This window comes from Protopterus annectens, chromosome 9.part0, assembly GCF_019279795.1.
Source record: "Protopterus annectens isolate FY-2018-M chromosome 9.part0, PAN1.0, whole genome shotgun sequence".
Lineage (NCBI taxonomy): Eukaryota > Metazoa > Chordata > Ceratodontiformes > Protopteridae > Protopterus > Protopterus annectens.
Window position 1 is genome coordinate 1,495,044,193 of NC_056743.1, and position 23,733 is coordinate 1,495,067,925.

Sequence of the window (23,733 nt, forward strand, 5' to 3'; positions counted from 1 at the left end):
TTTGTCTCCTTTTCAAAACCATTTTTGGGCAAAGCAATTTCTAATGGGTCCTTAGCAAGGTGGATCACTATGTGCATTGCACAAGTTTATAAGGACAAAGGTTTATCTCCTCCTGGTGTACTGAAGGCTTATTCCACTAGAGCAATGGCCACTTCTGCAGCTTTCTGGTCAAGAGTTCCATTAGACGATATCTGTGCAGCAGCAACATGGGCCAAATCACACACATTCATTTCTCATTATAAGTTGGATCTTATTTCTAGAGGGAGAGCATCCTTTGGCTCTGCGGTGCTCAGAAATATCCTTCCATAAAGGCCTCCCAGGAATAATAATAGCCGGGGGCTCTGTCCCATATGTGCAGAATGAATAAAGTCAACTACTTCAGATAAAGAAGTTATGTTCTTACCATAACGTTCCATCTGAGTAGTAGACTTCATTCTTCTGCACCTTTCCTCCCTCCATCCCCTTCACTCTTCAGGGTTTCCTGTTTAGGGTTGTGGTTATGTTGCTTTTTAGTGACAGCAAACTCGATCTGGGGCTAGATAGGAGGAAGTGATGTTATATAGGTAGGGGAGGAGCTTGGAGCTCAGAGCTGATGCTTGAAAAGGTTTGCCAGCTCGGATCCGAATCGGATCCATATACCCATATGTGCAGAAGAATGAAGTCTACTACACAGATGGAACATTATGGTAAGAACATAACTTCTTTGTTGATGCACGTAAACATCTCATGCACTATTTTTTATTTGGGATGTCTTGGAGGTAGAGTAAGCAAAACCCGCCATGATGGAACAGGGTTCTAAAGAAGCTTTGTGACAGAAAGAAGCCTCCTTGGCATGTCTGTCAGAAATTGCTCTCACCTGTTAATAAAGAAAGATACAAGAAATCAAACTCAGTTTTGAGATGAAAAATAAGGAAAGCTTAGGGTGTCTTACAAACTACATTTTGCAACTAGTGACATTTGTAAAGTGTTCTTCAAGCATGCTAGGAACTGTGATAATGTTAAAATCTCAGTTTTAAGAGAAAACAACCATCTGGTCAATGACAAAACTGGTCTGGTAGAGGTTTTTGCCAAAGTTTTCTATATTATTGAGGCCAGTACCAGCAGATCTAAGTATCTGTTTGAAATCATCCATTTTCATGAGGGTTCTCAGGTTCAGTTTGAATGGGTTCTTTGTGTGCCAGGTAAACAGAGTCTATAACTAATTGCCTAACCCACCTTTTTCAGTAAAATTTAATTACTGGATGTGTTTCCTGAGATGTGGAAAGCAGCTGTAGTAGTACCAGTATACAAGAACGGAGATGTAGCAAACCCTGGTAACCACAAACCTGTAGGTTTTGCAAGTATGTTGGGAATATGTTTTGAAGTAAACTTTGTTAAAACTAATTCCCTCTAATAGACTTATTGAATATGATATTTGTCAGCATGGGTTTGTTAATGGGTGCTCAGGCTTAACTAACCTCTTAAGTTTTTGTAAACCTATGTGTAATTATGATCCGCTAGATAACAGCATCCAAGTAGATATAATGTATGTGATTGGTCTGTGAAGAGTTTACCAGATGTGAAAGTAAACTAGCTGATCACACGTTATCTCTTTCCATTAATAAACAGAAATCTGCTGCATTGGGGAATCTTTTGCTAGAGAGTATGGGAGGAATATTGCAGTGTTAATTGCCCAAATCTGTCTTATTCACCAAACTAGTCAGTTTCATACTGCACAGATACATATTTTTTTTAACGTTGGTATTGGCAAAATTGAGAATAAGTTCATCAACGATTACTTTGATTTTGTAAAATGTCTCAATCCTCTGCATCCCTGTTTGATGGCATGGTGGCCCAATGATAATGCTGCTGCTGTGTCTTTACATCAGGCATTACTCTTACAAATGTGCATACGTTTCCATTAGAAGACCTTTCGCTAAGGCATGTGTCTGTAATGGAGCCTGCTGTTAAGTGGCATTTATCCACTTAACAAAATGAAATAAATATTTTGACTTCACTGCTATTGACATAATATAAGAGACAGTTTTTTTCACCCCTAATTTGCAGTGACCATCTGTGTAGGAGGTATCTTTAAATATAAACTGCCTTAGGTGATTATATTTACGTAAAAGGCCTTCTGAATTTGTTGAGAAAGGATAAAATTATGGAGACTGCCCTTAAGATCAGTTTTTTCTCCTTTTTCCTTCCTCGTTCTTGTCACCAACCACTCTCTCTTTCTTCCCATTCCTTTCATCTTCCTTATTTCCTTTCCCATTCCTATCTCCTTTTTCTTTTGATAGGTAAAGGTTTCAAAGGACAGTGGGTTATGCAGCTCGGAAATATGAATGCATAGTAGTAATGTCTTAATGTTTGCAAGTTTAGTAACATAAAGAAATATCAATTTGTATAAGCTAAGTCTTACTTTCTTACCACCTTCTTTCAGCTCTTGTTTCAATGGTGGAACATGCATTGATCAGATCAATGGTTACAGCTGTAACTGCCGAGTAGGATTCACTGGCTCCAACTGTCAGTATGAGATCGATGAATGCGACTCCATGCCATGTTTGAATGGTGGTGTGTGCAGTGATGGTGTTGAATCTTACCACTGCACCTGTCCTCATGGCTACACTGGTGCCCAGTGCCAGGTAAGGCTGTGCTGAAAAAACAGGCACACTGCTTAGTTCCTGTAAAATGTTTAGGAAATACTGCTTCAGGTGTTATTACTTATCACAAACTGCAGTTAAATTGTATGCACCTCCACACATATAGTTTCTATTTTGATTTGGCAAAGGTGTATATGTGTGTGTGTGTGTGTGTGTGTGTGTGTGTGTGTGTGTGTGTGTGTGTGTGTGTGTGTATCTATGCATGGTATATATGTATATAGATTGTGTGTTCGCATATGTATCACTGTACATGTATAAGAGCATGTGTGTGTGTACAGATATATGTGTGTTTTACATACATATATATGTATATATATAATATATATATATATATATATATATATATATATATATATATATATATATATATTTATATATATATTTATATATATATATATATATATATATATATAATCTATGTGTGTTTGTGTGTTTTATACATATACATATAGTTATGCACACAAATGTGTCATCATTTTGATCTACTTTTCATGCACAATGAGTTTTTTAATTTGTCTTTCTTCTCCAATCCATGCCTAGAATGCCATTAACTGGTGCAGCAAGTCTCTCTGTAAAAATGGTGGCCGTTGCTGGCAGTCGAAGGGGTCTTTCGGCTGTGAATGCCCCAGTGGATGGACGGGCCGTTATTGTGACATTCCTAATGTTTCCTGTGAGGTTGCTGCTGCACAGCGAGGTAAACTGTGGACCACTGAATGTGATTCATCTATAGTCTTTATTTTCTTGATACTCATGTTGCAATTTATACTTTTGTGAAAGATACATTTCTGAATGAAAAGCAAAGTCTGGTAATAATACTTTACATTGAGGAACTTTTTAACTTTTACAGCTTGAGATCTCCTTTATACTTAATAGGCTGCATTGCTGTTTTTAAATAGCAGCATTCCTTTTTGCAGAAAAAATAAATTCTGACCGCTTTGAGTTTATAACTTCAGTATCAGATGAAGATGAGCAGAATTATCAGCAGCTGCTGTAAATGTCTGAATCTAGAAATGTTGGAATCTGTGAAGTGCTATTTACCTGTAGCCTTTTACGTGCAAATGTACAGTCATTTATCTGGGCTGTCTGCAGTTTTGAAGCATGGTACCTTCACTTTTGTGACCACTGGAATGTTAAGGACATAAATGGCAGACTGTATATAAAGATGGAAAACATACCCCTGTACTGTATGCCAGAGTTACCAGTTATATTCCTGATGACTTGAGATCAGGGAGAAGTATTTTCTGCTGAGGGTGGGTGGTTGAAATGAGGCATTTTTTTGGGAAAGGAGAAATGGAACACTGTGGTATTAAATGCCTGGGTGACTCTAAGTGGGTCTGTTCATGCACACATCTTTGTGCCTATACAAGATGGCTGTTTAACAAACTTTAAGCATGTATTTTTTCCTCTGTGTGAGTGTATGCATGCTTTGTGAAATCTTGAAGGGCCATGGTATGTGAAACAGTCTTCTTCTTCTGGCTTTTCCCGGTTAGGGGTCGCCACAGCGGATCATCTGTCCGCTCATGATTGGCAGTGATATGTGAAACAGTAAACATTTATAAATAAGAAGAAGAATTTCTGTATGAAATAGTCCTCCTGTAAAGTAAATAGTTTCCATATAAAAACTGCTTCTGAGAATTTACTAAGTCTTGGTTGCTCATAGAGCAATTACATGTTGAATTCCACCGTCTCACACGTTTAGTCTTAGATAGTCTTGATAGTAGTCTCCTCATACAGCACCCTAGCTAACCAACTGTAGACTCTACATGCACCATCCCCAAGTGAACATGAAATATGGGTCTAGAGCTGTGGATATGCACTTTCCTATTGTGTTTTCAGCCAGTTTGGTGGACATGGGCATAATGAGGCAATGTAACAATTGTCTTATGTTTACTGACAGCCACCTAATTCTTAAACAGACTGATACAGTATGTCAGAGATGTAATTACACAATGTCACTGGAGGCAAGGTTCTTGCATACAAAAACTTATAGTACCAAATAGGTAGTCAGAAAGACTCACACACACTACACCTAACACATCTACTTTTAACCATACACATAGACCCACATGTGCTGAGGCTTTTAAATGTAATCTTCCTAACAACAAGTGCCTCAAAGATGTTGCATCCACGGTAGTTATCCTCAGTAACTTCAAAAGCAGTCACCAAAACACCCACCAAGACACATGTAGACGCACTTAAGGGCATCTCAACCTCTAAGCCATATGGCAAACAACTACACAACTTAATATTTTTGGTCACAGGGGACCCCACTGTGAGACACAGATGTCCTGCTCACAAAGTAAAGTAAGGAGAGAGTCATGGTTAATTGCCTGCCAGGAGACAGGATCAGGTTGTTAAACCATAAATGCCAGTATGATACAAGTCATAGTCTATGTGGGTGTAAACAACTTGAGACATACTTACCTGGACTATGTGAAAAGGGACATTATTGAGCTCTTGGACTGTGCATTCCAGACCAGTATGAGCCTAGTATTGATTAGCATTCTGTCTTCTCCAAGGATGATGCCAAAATATAAACAGAAGGTAATTGACTTTAACAATTGGCTTATTTTTTGGCGTCTTTTAAAGGGAGTGGAGTATTTGACATCCTGAGAGGATATGATAGACAAATAATGTTACTTTGCTAGGGATAGTTTGCACCTCTCCCCTTTAGGCTTCTGTATGTTTGCTAAAATCTTATCCTCCCCAGAGTCCCTTTTTTAGACATTGCCAATCTGACAAATCTTCTAATATAGCAAAATCAATACTGGAACATTTAAAAGTTGTACTGCTCAGTGCCTGGAGTCTCAACAAGAAACTCCCGCCACCTGCAGGCTGTCCTTACCCTGGAGAATGTAGACATTTGTACAGAGAGCACCCTGGCAGTGCAGGGCTACAATGCCTTCAACATATTTAGACCACCTACTGCACAGGAAGGGATGAAAGGTGGACGTGTCTCAATTTACATCAAAAACACGCATACCTCAAGGCTGCCAGAAAGGTACAATGTGCTTGAGCTTCTCGACATCCAAATTACCATAGGAAAAGTCCTATACAATATCCTTGCAAGCTACAGGTCCCCCTCTGTGACCCAAAAAGTCCATAAGACATAGTTATATGTATTGGAGTGTTCCTTCATGGAGTACTGTGCATAAACGTGTGTATCTTTTTTTTTTTGTGAAAGTCAAAGCAGTCTTCCATGTTCTACATCCTTTGTATTCACTATATATTCAGTTTAAACAGTAGTTACTGAAGATGTGGTGCTTCATTTACAAATTGAACTTCGTACCAGTGAATGTTCGATATTTGTACCCCGAGTGTTTCAGACAGCCTTGCTATAAGCTAGCATATGAACACTGGAATAGCTTGGTAAGGAAATTTGGCAGGTGCCCCAGATGCCAGGTGTTAGGGACCACAGTCAGGAAATGCCAGTCCATCAGTAGGGCAGTACCTCACTATCTCATGAATTACATGGACAGTGCTGTTAATTGCCTACCCGTACGGTAGTTTTTGTGCAGTGAATTGTGAATTATCTTTTAGGTCTGTATTACCTAATGTCACTTTCAATGTTTTCAAGGAGGGGATCCTCAAAGGTTAATTTGAAAGTTTGTAGCAAAGTGGTGAATAGATTGTGGACCATGACTAGAAGAATGAGCAATAAAATATGTTGAAGCTGTATTAGTAACCTCACTTATTGGTTCTCAGACGAGTACAAAGTTACATGGAGTTTGCTAAGGAAAACTGATGTCTGGCTTTTCTCAGAGTGTTTTATAGTGGTTATGACAGCTATCGTTTTACAGATACTGACCAAAGCATTTTTCCCCAGCACTAAATACTGTTTTACTGCCCTTATCACCTTAGCAAAAATCTGACATTTCTTTTTACATTTTTCATGATAGAGTTCATGTAGAAATCATGGGCCAGATTCCAAAAGAATTGATCCTGGTGCAAGTCTGCCCTAATTCTGAAAGATCTGCTTTCAGTGTAAGTGACTTACTTTTTGGAGTAAGACCTATCTATAAACAAGCTTACAGAAGGGGCCAGACTGAGAGCAAGTCTTTTGGAAGCTGGCCTTATATTTAGCCTTTTGTATAACAGCCATAAAAATTAAGCAAGTAGTAAATGACTTTGATATGGAGCAGAGTCCAGCTTTGGAAGTTTTTTTTAATAGTTTTGCCAAAAAGCTTTGGTGTGTATATTTCTTCCACCACCCCCCTCTTTTGTGTTACATCTGCTTATTTGCAAATTGTAGCTTTGGTATTTTTTTTTTTTTATTATTCTGCTAAGCTTTGATGACAACTGCATCTATTTGTAAATAGTTCTGAAAGAGTCTGTTTTGTAATAAATGTCATGTACATGAGATGTCTTTAGAAATGGAGGCAGTCTGTTAGTACTGGAATTTTAACAATTTCTCATGTTCTTCATAGACATGAAAGTTGAACAACTGTGCCGATATGGTGGGCATTGTGTTAATACTGGTAACAGCCATTATTGCATGTGCCAGACAAGCTACACAGGCAGCTACTGCGAGAGTGAGGTGAATCATTGTGATCCAGATCCTTGCCTGAATGGTGCCTCCTGCACCAACTACTTGGGAGGCTACTTCTGTGAGGTGAACCATTGTTTTATATGTATATATATATATATATATAAATATTCACCATGATCATTTGTCTGTGTGCATTTTGTGTAACATATATTTACTTTTTTAGCTTCCATTCTTAAGCGTTGGTGCTGAGCTAACAAAAGGATTTGAGGGGGTGAACTGTATGATTTTTTGTTACTTTATAGGAGACTTTATAGAAGAATTTTTAAGATGGAAAGTTCATTAAACTAGTAAGGTTGTATTTTCTTACTTTGAACACTTTGCATGATGGAACTTTTGCTAAAAAACTTTGTACAAATGCCTTAAAATGATAGAAGACAATTGGAAAAAGGTATTCCAAACATTTGCAAATGCCCATCTTTCCCTAATTGTAACACAACTCTTGCTTGTTTATTTTCTTTGAAGATGTGCCCACCATATCATATATAGAAGGCAGACTTTGCTAATAGAAAAGATGCCAGGGGTACAGTCCTGTTTAGGTCACTTCTTACCACTGCCTGTTCCATCAACATTGATTTCAGATTGTTGTAAAGTAGATGGTATTTTGTGAGCATCTGCCTGATGAGTTTTTGTACCTGTTCATCTTGTGCATGAAGCTATTATCTGTCTTTAATCCCATCCATGCACCTTCTTCTACAGGTACTAGATGCATTTGAAATGTCCCTATCTACTTCATTGAACAACATATTACAATGCGCTTCTAAACTGACACTGTGCACCTTGCTCATCTCAACTATGGGCTCTTTTTGCTTTTGTTAACTAGATAAACTAATAGATCACAGGTTATTTTCAGACACAGAGCTTGCTTCCAAGTCTAGTTTAAGTAAGCAAGAACACTAACTTTACTAATAATTGACGAACACCTAATAACAATATTTCAGCTATAGTAGTAGTATTTAAAATAAGATCTTAAGAGTTTGTTTCATCTCAGAAAATTGTTTAGATTATGTAATAGCCATTTCCTCTAACTTTTGTTTAATACTTGCTTAAATTTCATCTCCTTTTAAAGATTTTCTTTTTTTATGATAAAGCTATGTAGTATAAGCTGAGTTGAGTTATGATAACTTTTAGAGAATTAGAAAATTATTACATATTGCACTAATATCATTTACAGTGCAAGAGACATTTTCTGCACTGGTGCATGAACATTTTTAAACATATTTTATTTTCAATTTTCATGTAGTGAAATTGGCATATGCAAGACATACAGTATAAACTAAAGTAAGAAAAGTACTTCAAAAACTTGCTAGTGTAATTACCATACATATTTTCAAATTTAAGGCACTTCTATTAAAATACTATAACTACAGGTTATATCATCTCTTAGGTGCAGACTACACAGACATTTGTCTGTACCATACCATAATCTAGGAAGTGTTTTTTTTTAATTTTATAATACTTTTGATTGCATTCAGTAGTTTTATGTTCAGTTACCTCCAGTGATCCACTGAAATTTTAGTAGTTCACAAAGTAACCAAACAGGATTAACCATATAGGCCTGACCCATGACCCTAGTAGTGTTTAAAATGAAGTTGGACCAACCTGGAGCATTGTTGACTAAACAGTGGTCTTTTATTCCATAAATTAATTGGATGTTCTTCGTGTTTCAATGTTGCAGTCATTACATTTGGGTAATCTACTGGCAGGTTGCCCTCATTCGACCTGATTAACAAAGTCTTGGGTCCTGCGTTGGTTGCTGTCCCTTCTTCCATGACATCAGGTCGTCAGAGGTATAAAACATGCAGCCGACACCATTACATCAGTCTTTCTTGCCATGTGGTGCCCTAAGCAGAAGCAGTTCACAAGTGCCGGTCGGCCGACTCCTGAAATTTTCCTTTTCGAGTTTCAGAAACGAAGTCTTCAACTAAAAGCTAAGTACCCCATCGGAGAAACATTTTCTTGCTCCTTACCAATGTCAGTAAAAGTTAATAATTGCATTACTTGTGGGAAGCAAATACCTCATAAGGATTTTCATTTGTACTGTATTCCTTGCCTAGGCCCTGATCATAACGTACCTTGTTGTCGGTTTTGTGCTAGATTTAATCAACGCACTATTAGATGTCGGTACATTTTTGCATCTAAATATTTTGGATCATGATTTAACTATCCAGAAATGACGTTGGTTAGCAATCCGACTACCGGAGTTCATAAAAAACGCAAAGAAAAAGACAGAGACAGACCGTCGAGGTCCAAAACCGTCGACGATGCTTTTCCTAAGCCAGTCGCCGGTTCACCGGTACTCAGTGAATCGCTTTCGCAGCCCCTGATGTCTGCTACTTTTGATTCGCAGGCCTCTGCCAAGACCCATTCAGAGTCCGGTATGCTGCGAGATTCTCAGAGTATTGAACCCGAGGATGTCTCTCCCTCGGATGGGTCCGGAGCTGCTGAGCAGGCACCGGCTTCTGAGGGTGTTTTCGGGCCTCAACATTTTTATATTAAACCGACACCAGCAACAAAAACTAGGTCAAAAACAACTTCTATGTCTAAAAAACTGACGCATGAGCCATGTGCTCAGGCCCCTTTGCCTAAAAAACAGATGATCAAAATGGCTGAGGGTTTAATTACCTTGATCAGGCCCCCCCCCCCCCCTGCTAAGAGGCCTAGGCAAGGCACTCAGGTTTCCATTTCATCTGATTCCTCTTCTGATCAGTAATTTTCTTTTCCACCATATGAGGATTCTGATGCAGAGGAATCCATCCCATTTGCATCTCCTCCTGAGGATTACTCTTTTGGAGAAACTTTGCATACTTTAAGGGAACATTTTCACTGGGAGAGTCAGGACTTCTCTGAATCAAAAAAGAGGCTTAGAGATTTCCTTCTTCTTCCTCAGCATAGGCCTTTAGCAATACCTCCTGTATTAGACATTGTTGATGATGTGTTCTCGGAATCTAGCATGGCTCCTGATTCCCTGCCTCTGGCTTCTAGTAAGCCAGACAGATATTACAGGGTCCCTGACACCCAAAATTTATTTTCAAAAATCCTGCTGCTGATCCTGAGACTATTTCGCAGGGTCCCAAGGGTGTAAAGGCCTCTAGAGCCAAAAATCCTACTCCTTCTGATAGAGATTCCAGGGCACTGGATAGATGGGGTAAGAAGGTTTATACGTCTGCAACCTTGGAAATCAGGGCTTTAAACTGCCAGTTTCATATGCTTAAATATCAACAGCATGTTATGGGCTTACTAAAACAGAAAATTATGTTGATTTCTGATTGTGTGGAAAATAAAGAGTTACAGGAATTATTGCATTCAGCAGAACAGGTTGGAAAGCATACTTTGCAATGTGGTTTTGATTCCTTGGGGGCCTCTTATAGGGCCGCCGTTACTGGATCTGTGATTAGAAGGCATGCCTGGCTCAAGGAGCAAAATCTGTCTGATCATGTTAAAGCTAAATTGTTGGATGCCCCTTTGCAGCATAATACTCAGTTTGGTAATAAGGCAGAAGAGTTTTAAAGAAAATGGAAGACAAAGCTAAATCTATGCAAACTGCAAAAGATTTCTTGCAAGTGCAGCCACCGGCTTACTAAAAATTGGTCCTTTCCTGTGTCCAACAGAGCCACTCAGGGCAAATCCAGGTGCTCAAAAGGCTCCAGATACCAATCACAGGGTTCTTACAGGTCAAAGCAATGGGGTGCCTCCACCTCCAAATATAGAGGAAACAAAGCACAACATTACAGTAAGCAGTCTCAATGACTTTCCTCTACCATCACCAAGCACTTATCTTCTGGCAGCCCCCTTGAGGGGAAAACTAGCACTTCATGCTCAAAATTGGCAGTTAATTACCCAGGACAAGTGGGTATTAAACATAGTATCCCAGGGGTACAGATTTCATTTCCATACTTTGCCAATTTCAAATGGATGGCCAGATCTGCCACAAAACCAGTGGGCCAGAGGCCCAGAAACAAGTCAGGTCCCTCATGGATATGGGGGGTATTCACCCGGTACCAGAAAAGGAAAAAAGACAAGGTTTTTATTCAAGACTTTTCCTGGTACTCAGAAAAGAGAATTCATGGCATCCAGTACTGGACTTATCGATTCTGAACACGTTCTTGGACATTCCAAAATTCAGAATGCTGACTTTACAACAGCTACTGCCTATGTTAGGCAGGAATGCTTGGTTAGTAACTCTAGACTTAAAAGAGGCATACCTGCATATCCCAATAAGGGAATCATGCAGAAGATACCTCCGCTTCAAAGCAGGTTTTTTGCATTACCAATTCTCTGCACTGCCCTTTGGCTTATCTACTGCGCCCAGGGTCTTTACAAAGTGCCTGGCACCAGTAATTGCATTCTGCAGACAAAGAAGCAATCAAATTTATCTTTATCTGGACGATTGTCTCATTCAAGCAGAGGACAAGGACACTCTTCTTCAACATCTGTCGTTTGTAAAAAGGCTTCTAGCATGCCTAGGGTACACCATAAATGAAAAGAAATCACAACTGGTACCCTCTCAAATAATTACATTCCTGGGTGCAAGCTTGAATACAACTGCCCAGATGGCTTACCTAACGCCAGACAAAGGCAACTGACAACATACTTCAAACAAATGGCAACAAAAACCCAGTTATCTGCAAGACAAATTCTGCAGGCTTTAGGGTTCATGGCATCCTGCATTCTACTAATTCCATATGCGAGACTGCATATGAGGAAGCTTCAATGGTACCTAAAAAGTTTATGGAATCAACTTCGTCACAGCCTGGAAACAATGATTCCTCTCATTCCCTGCCTACAACAGGAGTTTCTTTGGTGGGCAGAGACATGTCACCAAAACAAGGGACTGTCATTCACTCTACCCCCTGCCACCCAAACCCTAACTACAGATGCATCAAACTATGCTTGGGGGGGCCCACCTGGCAGGGGGATGCATTCAGGGCAAATGGAGCCCAAACCAAATGCATCTGCATATTAACCAGAAAGAGATGCTAGCTGTTCAGAATGCTCTGACAGCCTTCAAGGACTTACTTCATCCAGGACAACTACTGAAAAAGACGGACAACACCACAGTTGTGTGGTACATAAACAAGCAGGGGGGTACACATTCCTATCCCCTTTGCAGACTAGCCATGGCTTTGTGGAACACAGCCTTGACTTGCCAAATACATCTTCAAGCTCAATTCCTGCCAGGAAAGCAAAATACTCTGGCAGACGACCTAAGCAGAAATCTTATGGACCCGCACAAATGGAAACTGGATCCACAAATCTTCAGCATGTTAACACAGAAATGGGGGAGCCCAGACATAGATCTATTTGCCTCTCCCCAAAATTATCAGTTAGACAAATTCTGCACAAGAACTCATCACAAAAAAGCATGGAAAGTGGATGTTCTATCCTTCAGCTGGAAAAACCTATCAGTCTATGCCTTTCCTCCTCTGCCTCTACTCTCCAAGGTCTTACTAAAAGTCAGACATGAAAAAACAAAAATGATCCTAATGGCCCCGCCAGCACTGGTACCCGCTTCTAAGGAATATGTCTCACCTTCCTCCATGGTACTTGCCTCAAATACCACATCTACTGTCTCAGCAGAACTATAAAATTCTGCACACTCAGCTCCAGACTCTGAATCTTGCAGCATGGCTAATCAACTAATTATTCAAACAACACCTCTCAGTAAATCTGTGATGGATGTCATTTTGGAAGCCAGAAGGCCTAGTACTAGAAAATCTTATGCTGATAAATGGAAGAGATTCTGTGCTTGGAACCACGCACAAGGAATAGACACAGCAAAGCCCAATATTCCTCAGATTTTACAATAATTGACTGAGATGCTTGACGAGGGCCTATCTTTTTCTTCAATAAAAATCCATGCCTCTACCATCTCGACTCATTACAACACAGAGCCTCCCCTCTTTTCTCATCCTCTGCTTAAACAGTTTCTTAGAGGGGCCAAAAATTGAAGGCCTCCCAGAAGAGCACCAACTCGTGCATGGGACCTCAATTTTGTGCTGGAAAAACTCACCCTGCCTGCTTTTGAACCAGCAGCTACTGCGGATATAAAATTTCTATCTTGGAAAACAGCTTTTCTTTTGGCAGTCACTTCAGCAAGAAGGGTTTCAGAACTACAGGCTCTCATGACAGTGGAGCCTTTTATTATATTTTACCCGGACAGGGTGCCCTCAGGACCAATCCTTCTTTTATGCCTAAGGTGGTATCCAGTGTGGCTCTTAACCAGACCATTCACCTGCCAACATTTTACCCAAATCCGCAGAACACGGGGGAGTAGATTTTGCATTCATTGGATGTACACAAACAACTAAGATTCTACCTAAATAGGACCAAATCTCTAAGAAAGTCTGAGCAACTTCTGGTAGCATTTGCTGCAGGGTCATAGGGGAAGGCTATATCAGAGCAGACTGTTTCTAAATGGATAAGCCACTGCATTCGTTTCTGCTGTTTGCACCATGGTAAACCTATGCCCAAGGGGATCAGATCACATTCCACCAGGGCTGCCTCTACTTCAGCAGCTTTTCTCAGAGGGGTCCCAACCAAAGACATTGTAGAAGCTGCTACTTGGAGCTCTGTTCATACCTTCACAAAGCATTATCATTTACCTCTCTTCTCCAAATCCAGGACAGGCTTTGCCACTGCAGTCCTACACGGCCTTATAGCTGCTCCTAATGCTGTTTAGTTCCATCCTCCCATCCATAGCTTTGGGATTCTACCCAAATGTAATGACTGCAACAGTGAAACACGAAGAACATAGTACAGTTGTGTACACTTACCATAAATGTAGATGTTCGAGTGTATTCACTGTTGCAGTCTGGGTTACCCACCTGCCATCCCCCTTTCTATACCTTTTCTTTCCTTCACTATACTTAAAAGCCTTTGTGGTGTATTTGCTTTTAGTTGAAGATAAAAGTTTGTTTCTAAAAGTGCATTTGTATATTTACTGTTTATTTATATATATATATATATATATATATATATATATATATATATATATATATGTATACACTCCCTATTTGGGGCACACCTGACATCTGGGGCAAGAAAAACTGAATAAAATGGTGTTGGCTGCATATTTTATAATCCTGACAACCTGATGTCATGGAAGAGGAGACAGCAACCAACGCAGGACCCAAGACTTTGTTATTCAGGCCGACTGAGGGAAACCTGCCAGCAGATTACCCCAAACGTAATGACTGCAACAGTGAATACACTCGAACATCTACATTTATGGTAAGTGTACACAACTGTACTTTCTCTGACTTCTGGGTTCCATTACTGCCTGTATAACTTTGGTCCCACTTGCCAGGTTTCACATGAGAGTGCTTCAGTGGACATTAGTAATACAATGGTCAAACAGGCAGCAGGCAATATCATATTTTGTCTTTTAAATGAGTATTTGAAAGCAGCACATTCGTTGGTGGATAGCTTCCCCCGTCCTTCCACTCTTTCATCCCCTCAGACCACATTGACCATGGATGCCTCTGTACTAGGGTGAGGGGCATTATTTGGGAAGGACAGGACAAGGCCCAAGGTCTCAGCAAGATGCTAGACTTCTGACAGTATATTTGAGATGACAGCAATTCTCCTAGCACTGCAGGTGTTTCAGGACTCTCTTCCTTTGGATGTGATTTTGATTCAGACAGACAATATGTCTGTGGTTTGGTACGTTAATAAACAGAGAAGAACCAGATCTTACCCTTTGTGTTGAGAGGTCATGAGGGTTTGGCAGTGAGCGATATCCTGTCAATGCTTCCTAGTAGCAATGCATATTCTGAGAAGGTCAGACATTCTTGTGGACAGTTTGAGCAGATCCATCCTGTTGCCTCACAAGTGGTCCCTCAACCCACTTGTAGCTGAACAGATTTTCAGCCTGATTGGGATCTCTTCACTTCTCTCCTGAACACCAGGTGCAACAAGATCTTCACTCTGATCCCCTGTGAGGGAGAGTCGCCCAGGGATGCTCTGATGCACTGCCCCCCCCCTTCAAATTGACTGCAGAGTTTCTTCAGAAAGCTTGGGCATTGCAGGTCTCAGTCATTCTCATTGCCCTTCATTGGCCTTGAGAGTTCATGTTCCTCTGGCCTCATCTAGTTCACCCTCCTTGGGACTTGGGCTTGGACCTAAATTTGCTATCCCACCAATCAGGTGAGACTCACTTGGACATACAAGCACTCAAACTAACTGCATGGTTTCTCCAGTTCCAGTGATAGTTTGACAGTCCAGGCTTCCCCTTCTGTTGTACACATTTTATTTTCTTCGCACAAATCTTCAACTAGGAAGATAATATGATAGCAAATGGAAAAAAAAATTCTATTTGGGCCTCAGAGAAAGATCTTGATCCCTTTTCAACTCCTCTTTCAACAATATTAAATTTTTTTGCTCAACTTTTTTAAGTTGGAGCTAGTTATTCCACTGTCAGAGTGCAATTAGCTGGAATTTCTTCCCTTCACATTGTTGAAGGTCATTCTTGGATTTTTTCTCTGAAGCTCCTTTCTCTTATGTCCCCTGATCAGAGTCCAAGGTCGTCCATGGGAAGTCACTGTTGTTTTACAGTCCTTGACAGGCCCCCCATTTGAACCTGCTGCTAAAGCTGATTTGAAATTCCTGTCCTGGAAGACCCTGTTGTTGGTAGCTATTGTTTGCCAGAAGGATTTCGGAACTACATGCACTTTTATTGAAATCCAATTATTTGTTTTTTTCACAAAGACAAAGTATATTTGAGGACAAATCCTTTCTGGCAAAAGTGGCTTTTGAATTTTCCATCATTCAGGCTGCAAATATGGGAATCTTCTTTCCAAATTTCTGTAGCAAAAGTGAATATACTTTGCATTTGTTAGATGTTCATTGACAGCTGTGCCTGTACTTACACAGCACTAAATTCTTCAAGAAGTCTCATCAGCTGTTCCTGCCCTGTTGATACCACTTGTCCCAATTTAGGTTTTGAAGTCTCTTTATCTAGATGGCTGGTGCAATGTATTCCCTTTGTTTACCAAGAGAAGGGATTACCTCTTCCTTCAAAACCTAAAGCTCATTCAACACAAGCTGCAGTCTCATTTACAGCCTTTTTCTCGAATGTCCCTATTGAAGACATTTGTGCTGCAGCTACTTAATCAAACGTTCATACCTTCATTTCTCATTGTAAATTGGATATCCAGTCCAGATCCAGGGCTTCTTTTGGTTTAGCTTTGCTCAAGAATATCCTTCCATAAAACCTTTCAAGAGTGTAAGAAGCTGGAGGCTCTGCCCTATATGTAGAAGAACAGATGGAAAAGACATCAGATATGAAAGTTATGCGTTTACCATAATGTCTGTTTTGTCATATTCCATCCATTCCTCTGCTAACCTTCCTCTATTCCCCTTCCATACTTCATTCCTAGCAAGTAGTTACTTTTCTGTGGTCCCCTTCTTGGATGGATCTAACACCTACTGTGTTTTGTCTACTACATTTATATGCTTATTCCTTTATGAAGTTGCCTTCAAGTGTTTATAGGGGGTAAATCTGAGGTAACGCTTTCTGTACATGGGGATTATGGGTAGGGGAGGAACCTGAGCACTGGATCTTAAGCTCTGAAATGGTGGGGTACAGATCTGACATTGGATCCAAGACCCATATGTAGAGGAATGGACAGAATATTACCACACAGATCTAACGTTATCATAAGTACATAACTTTCATTTTTCCTACATATCCAGGTCTTGTATAATCTTTTGAGGTAGCTTATAAATGTCATGTTAGAAGGATGTTATATGCTGTTTAGTGTAGTTGATCCCCAGGCCTTGAAATTGTTAAGCCGTACCTGCATACCCCAGTGGTTAAAAGGTAAGAGTGGCACAATGATGAAGTGTGTGGAAAATAATTGACATACAAGTTATGCTTATAGTGGGTTACTGTTCTGTAAGAATCTGTTTTCATTGTGTTGGGGTTGTTTGGTCTAGGTGGATGAGAGAAGTATGTAAGAGTGTTATCTGCAGATGCCTGTTTTCTTGATGGCATATGTTGCTGTAAAGATAAGTTCTAAGTAGCAGTTAAAAATGTAAGGTTGGAGGATATTCTTGTTGAGGGTCAGTCTTGAGTGAAATTTTGTAGGTAACAAACTACTGATGGTTAGTACAGTTGAAAGATTAACACTTCCCCAAAAGTCTTCTAAAGAATGCAGAAGAGTTTATTTTAAGCAGTATTTTAAGAAACGGAATATAGAACATATCAAAACTTTTGAAAGCATGTAATATAGTTTGTGTTGTCGTTATTTGATCCATTTAGAATGTTCAGAGTTATCTCTAATATCAGGAAATTGTCATGCTTTTGTTTTGCAGTCATATCGCATGATAGCTGCTTTGTAAAATTCACTCTACAAAAGTAATGGTTATCCTTTTACAATTATTAGTAAACTGGTCAGTTGTTAGTTATTAAAGTCTGCTTTGTACTTGCCTTGTGAGTGAGTATGACTTTATACTGGTTAGAAGATGCACCAGTGAAGGCATTTTCTACATTATAGTAATATAATTTATCCTGAAAATGAGCCATTGCTTGTGATAATGAGGCTTCACATACGTGTAAGTGAGCTTGCATCTTCTGAGGTAACTGTAGTAAAGGTCACTGGCTGTCAGTGGGGATGGAGTAGTACTTTCGGCAGGGTCAACACATTGGCCCACTTTCTAACACCCTACAGTCTCTTCCTGAAATGAAGAAGTAGGCTAAAAGGCTTTCACCCAATGGAGGAGTTACTAAGTCAATTTGGGCACAATGGAACAGAAAGCCATCTGTTACTGAGGCTTTAAGGGTTTTTTTTTTTTGAGATCTCAAGGAGTCTGTCCTGATGTTCTTCATGTTTCACTGTTGCAGTCATCACATTTGGGTGCTTGCAGGTAGCCTTAAGTCTGCCTGATTATCAAAGTCTTGGGTCCTTCTTCGGTTGCTGTCTGATCTTCCATGACGTCAGGTAGTCAGGGGTATAAAGCATGCAGCCAACGCCATTACATCAGTCTTTCTTGCCATGCGGTGCCCGAAGCAGAAGCAGTTTGCAAGTGCTGGTCGGCCGACTCCTGAAATTTACGTTTTCGAGTTTCAGATCCGAAGTCTTCCACTAAGCTAAATACCCCATTGGGGATCTTTTTTTGTGCTGTAAACTGATGTCAGTAAAAGTTAACAATTGTATTTCTTGTAGAAAGCAAATACCTCATAAAGATTTTCATTCGTACTGTATTACTTGCTTAGGCCCAGACCATGACATACCTCGCTGTCAGTTTTGTGCCTTATTCAAACCTCGTACTATTCGTCGTTGGTTCATTTTTGCATCTAAATATTTTGGTACTCGATTCAGTTATCCAGAAATGGCTTCGGTAAGCCACCCGACTACTGACATTCCGAAAAAATACAAAAATAAAGACAGAGACAGACCGCATAGGTCCAAAGCTGCCGACGATGTTTCTCCTAAGCTAGTCTCCAGTTCACCGGTAGTCAGTGAGACGCTTTCGCAGCCCCTGATACCCGCTACTTCAGATTCACAGGCCTGTACTGAGACCCATTCGGAGTTCGGTATGCTGCTAGATGCTTCTTCGACTGAGGAACCTGCGGATGTCTGTACCTTGGATGGGTCCGGAGCCGCTGTGCAGGCACCAGCTTCTGAGGGTGTATTCAGGCCTACTGACTTGCATATTAAACCGATGCCATCTTCCTCTTCAAGGCCAAAAACTCAATCCATGCCCAGAAAACTGACAACCAGACTGCATGGTCAGGCCCCTATGCCTAAAAAACAAATGATAAGAATGGCAGAAGACCTTATTACTCTAATCAGGGGAAGCCACCCTTCTCCCTCTAAGAGACCTAGGACTGATTTTCCTTCTGATTCTTCTGATCAGGATTCTGAAATTTCTGTTTTCTCTGATGACCAGGATTTGCCCTTATCTACCTATGAGGATTCTGAAGCAGAGGACTCCATTCCCTCTGCTTCCCCTACAGAGGATTTCTCTTTTGATGAAACCCTGCATACTCTTAGGGAGCATTTCCACTGGTAAAGCCAGGATTACTCTGACTCTAAAAAGAGGCTTAGGGAATTTTTACTCCTGCCTCAACACAGGCCTTTAGCTGTCCCTCCTGTACTGGACATTGTAGATGATGCCTTCTCGGAATCTGGCCTGGCCCCTGACAGTTTAGCTCCTGCTCCCAGAAAACCTGATAGGCATTACAGGGTACCTGACTCTCACAAGTTCCTCTTTAAAAATCCTACTGTGGATCCTGAGACCATTTCACAGGGACCCAAGGGCATTAAGGCTACTACTGTCAAAAACCCTACCCCCTCTGATAGAGGGTGCTGGATAGATGGGGTAAGAAGGTATACACTTCTTCAACTTTGGCCATTAGGGCCTTAAACTGTTTCATATGTTAAAAGTATCAGCAGCATATTATTGGATTGCTTAAACAGAAAATGATGTTGATTCCTGACTGTGCTGAAAATAAAGAATTACAGGATTTAATGCATTCTGCTGAACAAGTTGGAAAACATACTTTGCAATGTGGTTTTGAATCATTAGAAGCATCTTGCAGGGCTGCTGTCACTGGGTCTGTACTTAGAAGGTATGCTTGGCTTAAGGAGCAATCTTTGCCAGATCATGTTAAAGCTAAATTACTTGATACTCCCTTAAACCAAGACCGCCTGTTTGGCAACAAAGCAGAAGAAGTACTTAAAAAGATGGAGGAAAAAGCTAAATCTAGGCAAACTGTTAAATATTTCCTGCAAGTACAGCCTCCCAAATTTAGTAGGCATTGACCCTCTAAGAATTGGCCCTTTCCTTCCTCTTCCAGGCCTTCTCAATCCAAACCCAGAACCAGCAGAGCACCCAGGCTTCAATCCCAAGGTACTCACAGGCCTACGCAGTGGGGGGCTCCCACTTCCAAAGCAGGAAGTAATAAGACTCCCCCTTATGGTAAACTGTCTCAATGACTTAACTTTAAACCTTCCAAGCCCTGCTCAACTGACTGTTCCTTTAGGAGGAAAGATCGCCTTGCATGCAAAAAATTGGGAACTCATTACCCAGGACAAATGGGTTTTAAATATAGTTTCCCAAGTATATAGATTCCACTTCTACTCCTTACCAACCCCAAAAGGTTGGCCAGACCTACCACCAAATCAGTGGGCAGAGGCTCAAAAGCAAGTTCTCTCTCTTCTAAGTATCAGGGCTATTCCACTTGTCCCAGAAGAAGAATGGGGGCAAGGTTTCTACTCAAGACTTTTCCTGGAACCCAGAAAAGACAATTCTTGGCGTTCTGTCCTGGACCTGTCTATCCTAAACACCTTTTTGGTAATCCCAAAATTCAAGATGCTAACTCTTCATCAGCTGCTTCCCATGCTAGGCAAAGATGCCTGGTTGGCTACAATGGATTTAGAGGAAACCTACCTGCACATCCCAATAAGGAAATCTTGCAGAAGATACCTAAGCTTCAGAGCAGGCTACATGTGCTTTCAGTTCTCTGCACTGCCCTTTGGCTTATCTACTGCGCCCAGGGTATTCACAAAGTGCCTAGCTCTAGTCACTGCATTGTGCAGGCAAAGAAATATTCAAATATACCCTTACCTGGACGATTGTCTAATTCAGGCAGAAAGCCAGGGCATACTATCAAATCATCTGGCATTTGTAAATAAATTGCTAACTTCTCTGGGGTACACCATAAACTAAAATAAATCACATCTTGTACCCTGCCAACAAATTGTATTCCTGGGGGCAAGATTGAATACAACTTCCCAAATGGCCTACCTCATGCCATAGAAACAAGTTCATTTGACAACCTACTTCAAACTACTGGCCACAAAGACCCAGCTATCTGCAAGGAAAATACTGCAAGCCCTGGGGTTCATGGCTTCTTGCATTCTACTAATTCCTTATGCAAGACTGCATATGAGGAAACTACAATGGTATCTAAAAAGCCTATGGTGTCATAGGTTCATAGGTAGGTACTAGGCTATCGGCCCAAGGGCCTACATAAGCCTAGCCAGCAAGATACCATAGCTTATGCCACCCAAGAAAGTTATTTTCTTGTGCCACTGTCCAGCAGAGACACAGAAGTGATCCCCGGGGTGTATTTCCTATTTCCCATTCACTCATCAAGATTTTTCTTGAAGAGTGCTAATGAAGAACTTTGCATGATATAGATGGGTAGCTTGTTCCAGAGTATAGGAAGTCTCTGGGACAGGAATCTATCCCTCCAGCATGTCCTGTTTATTGTGGTGACAAGGTTTAGGTCCCTAGAGCGTGTAGCTTGGAGGGATTGGGATTTCTTTAGGTGTAGCATGTCCAGCAGCTCTGGGTTTGACATAGCTTTATATGTTAGGCAGAGATCACCTTGGAGTAGGCGATATGCTACAGAGTAAAGCTGGAGTTTTTTGAGACGGTCAGTGTAGGGCATTTGTTTGAGGCCAGTAATCCTCTTTGTGAGGTACTTCTGTGGCCTTTCCAGCTGCTGCAGATGTCTTATGAGGTACATTCCAAAAGGGGCGTTGTACTCTATAATGGGTCTAATGAGTGACGAGTAGAGGGGAACAATGACCTCTTTTTTCCTGGATGAGAACCCTTTTATGATAAGGTGTGCCACATAGAAGGACTTTCTGACTACTGTGGCGATGTGTCTTTCAAAGGAGAGACTACTGTCCACCTGGGTCCCAAGGTCTCTTATTATGCATTCGGTGTTAATTAGATTGCTGCCTATGTGGTAGTTCATGGGTACAGAGTTTTTACCAAAGGGGATAACACTGCACTTTTTGGCATTGAACTTGAGGCCATGGCTCTGACACTAGGCATTTGTCTCAGTGAGGCCCTTCTGTAGGATGTCCACAACATTCTCAGGATCTAGAATCAATGATTCCTATCATTCCTTGTTTAAAGATAGAGTTCCTTTGGTGGGCAGAGGCCTGCCATCAAAACAAGGGATTGACATTCACTCTACCCCCTGTTGCACAAACCCTAACAACAGATGCATCAGACTATGCATGGGGGGCTCACTTGGCAGTGCAGTGCATTCAGGGCAAATGGAACCCAAGTCAGATGCACCTGCTTATCAATCAAAAAGAAATGTTAGGTGTACAGAATGCTCTGACAGCCTTCAAGGACCACATTCTTCCAGGACAATTATTGGTAAAGACGGACAACACCACAGTTGTGTGGTACATAAACAAGCAGGGGGGGAACCCACTCATACCCTCTCTGCAGACTAGCCACGGCTCTGTGGAATACAGGCGTGAGCTACCAAGTGCACCTACAAGCTCAGTTCCTGCCAGGAAAGCTAAATACACTGGCAGATGACCTAAGGAGAAATCTCATGGACCCACACAAATGGAAACTAGAACCAAAGATATTCAACATGATGAGAAACAAATGGGGGAGCCCAGAGATAGACCTGTTTGCCTCCCCTCAGAACTACCAATTGGACAAATTCTGCACAAGGACTCCCCACAAACAAGCTTGGAAAGTGGATGCCCTGTCCTTCACCTGGAAAAACCTATCAGTTTAGGCCTTTCCCCCTCTGCCTCTCCTCTCCAAAGTGCCACTAAAGATCAAACAGGACAAACCAAGGCCACGCCATCACTGGTACCCCATCTTGCGCAGTGTGTCACTGCTGGCACCATGGCACCTGCTTCAGACCCCTGCCCTGCTGTCCCAGTAGGAGGGTCAGATTCTGCACCCACAGCTTCAAACCCTGAACCTTGCAGCCAGGCTAATTACCTGATCTCTCCGTTACCATCCCTCAGTAAGCAAGTGATGGATGTCATTCTGGAGGCAAGGAGGCCTAGTACTAGAAAATCCTATGCTGAAAAATGGAAAAGATTCTGTTCCTAGAGCCAAACCCAGGGGATAGGCACAGCTGTGCCCAATTTACCTCATATTCTTCAATAGTTAACTTATATGCTTCACAAGGGCCTTTCCTTTTCTTCCATCAAAATTCATGCCTCAGCCATTTCAGCACATTACAATACAGAGCCAACCCTCTTCTCTAATCCACTGCTGAAGTAATTCCTTAGTGGGGCCAAAAACTTAAGACCACCCAGGAGAACCTATACTCCAGCCTTGTACCTTAACTTTGTATTGGAAAAGCTCACTCTACCTCCCTTTGAGCTAGCTGCAAATGCAGAGTTGAAATTCCTTTCTTGGAAAAGAGCCTTCCCTCTAGCCATCACTTCAGCAAGAAGGGTGTCTGAATTACAGGTCCTCATGGCAGTGGAGCCTTTCATCGCCTTTCATGCGGACAGGGTGTCCCTCAGGACCAATCTTTCCTTTATGCTCAAGGTGGTATCCAGTGTGGCCATTAATCAGTCCATTCATTTGCCTACCTTCTTTTCTAATCCACAGAACAAAGGAGAAAGAATACTGCACTCCTTGGACATGCACAGACAACTTATATTTTACTTGGACAGGACTAAGCCTCTCAGGAAATCTGAACAGCTGCTGGTTGCATTTGCTGCAGGGGCAGAGGGAAAGGCCATTTCAAAGCAAACCATTTCTAAGTGGATAGGCCATTGCATTAATTTTTGCTATAAGCACCATGGAAAACCT

At 41.1% G+C, this 23,733-nt stretch overlaps 1 protein-coding gene across 2 annotated transcripts in view; it reads left to right on the top strand.

Moving 5' to 3' along the window:
• NOTCH3 (notch receptor 3) overlaps positions 1 to 23,733 on the top strand; it is a 798,092-nt gene that overhangs the window by 609,708 nt on the left and 164,651 nt on the right. For both annotated transcript variants that reach the window (XM_044084438.1, XM_044084439.1), the window contains 3 exons: positions 2,423 to 2,624; positions 3,183 to 3,336; positions 7,070 to 7,254. In XM_044084438.1, the coding sequence (XP_043940373.1) occupies positions 2,423 to 2,624; positions 3,183 to 3,336; positions 7,070 to 7,254 (541 nt within the window). The remainder of the gene's footprint in view (positions 1 to 2,422; positions 2,625 to 3,182; positions 3,337 to 7,069; positions 7,255 to 23,733) is intronic.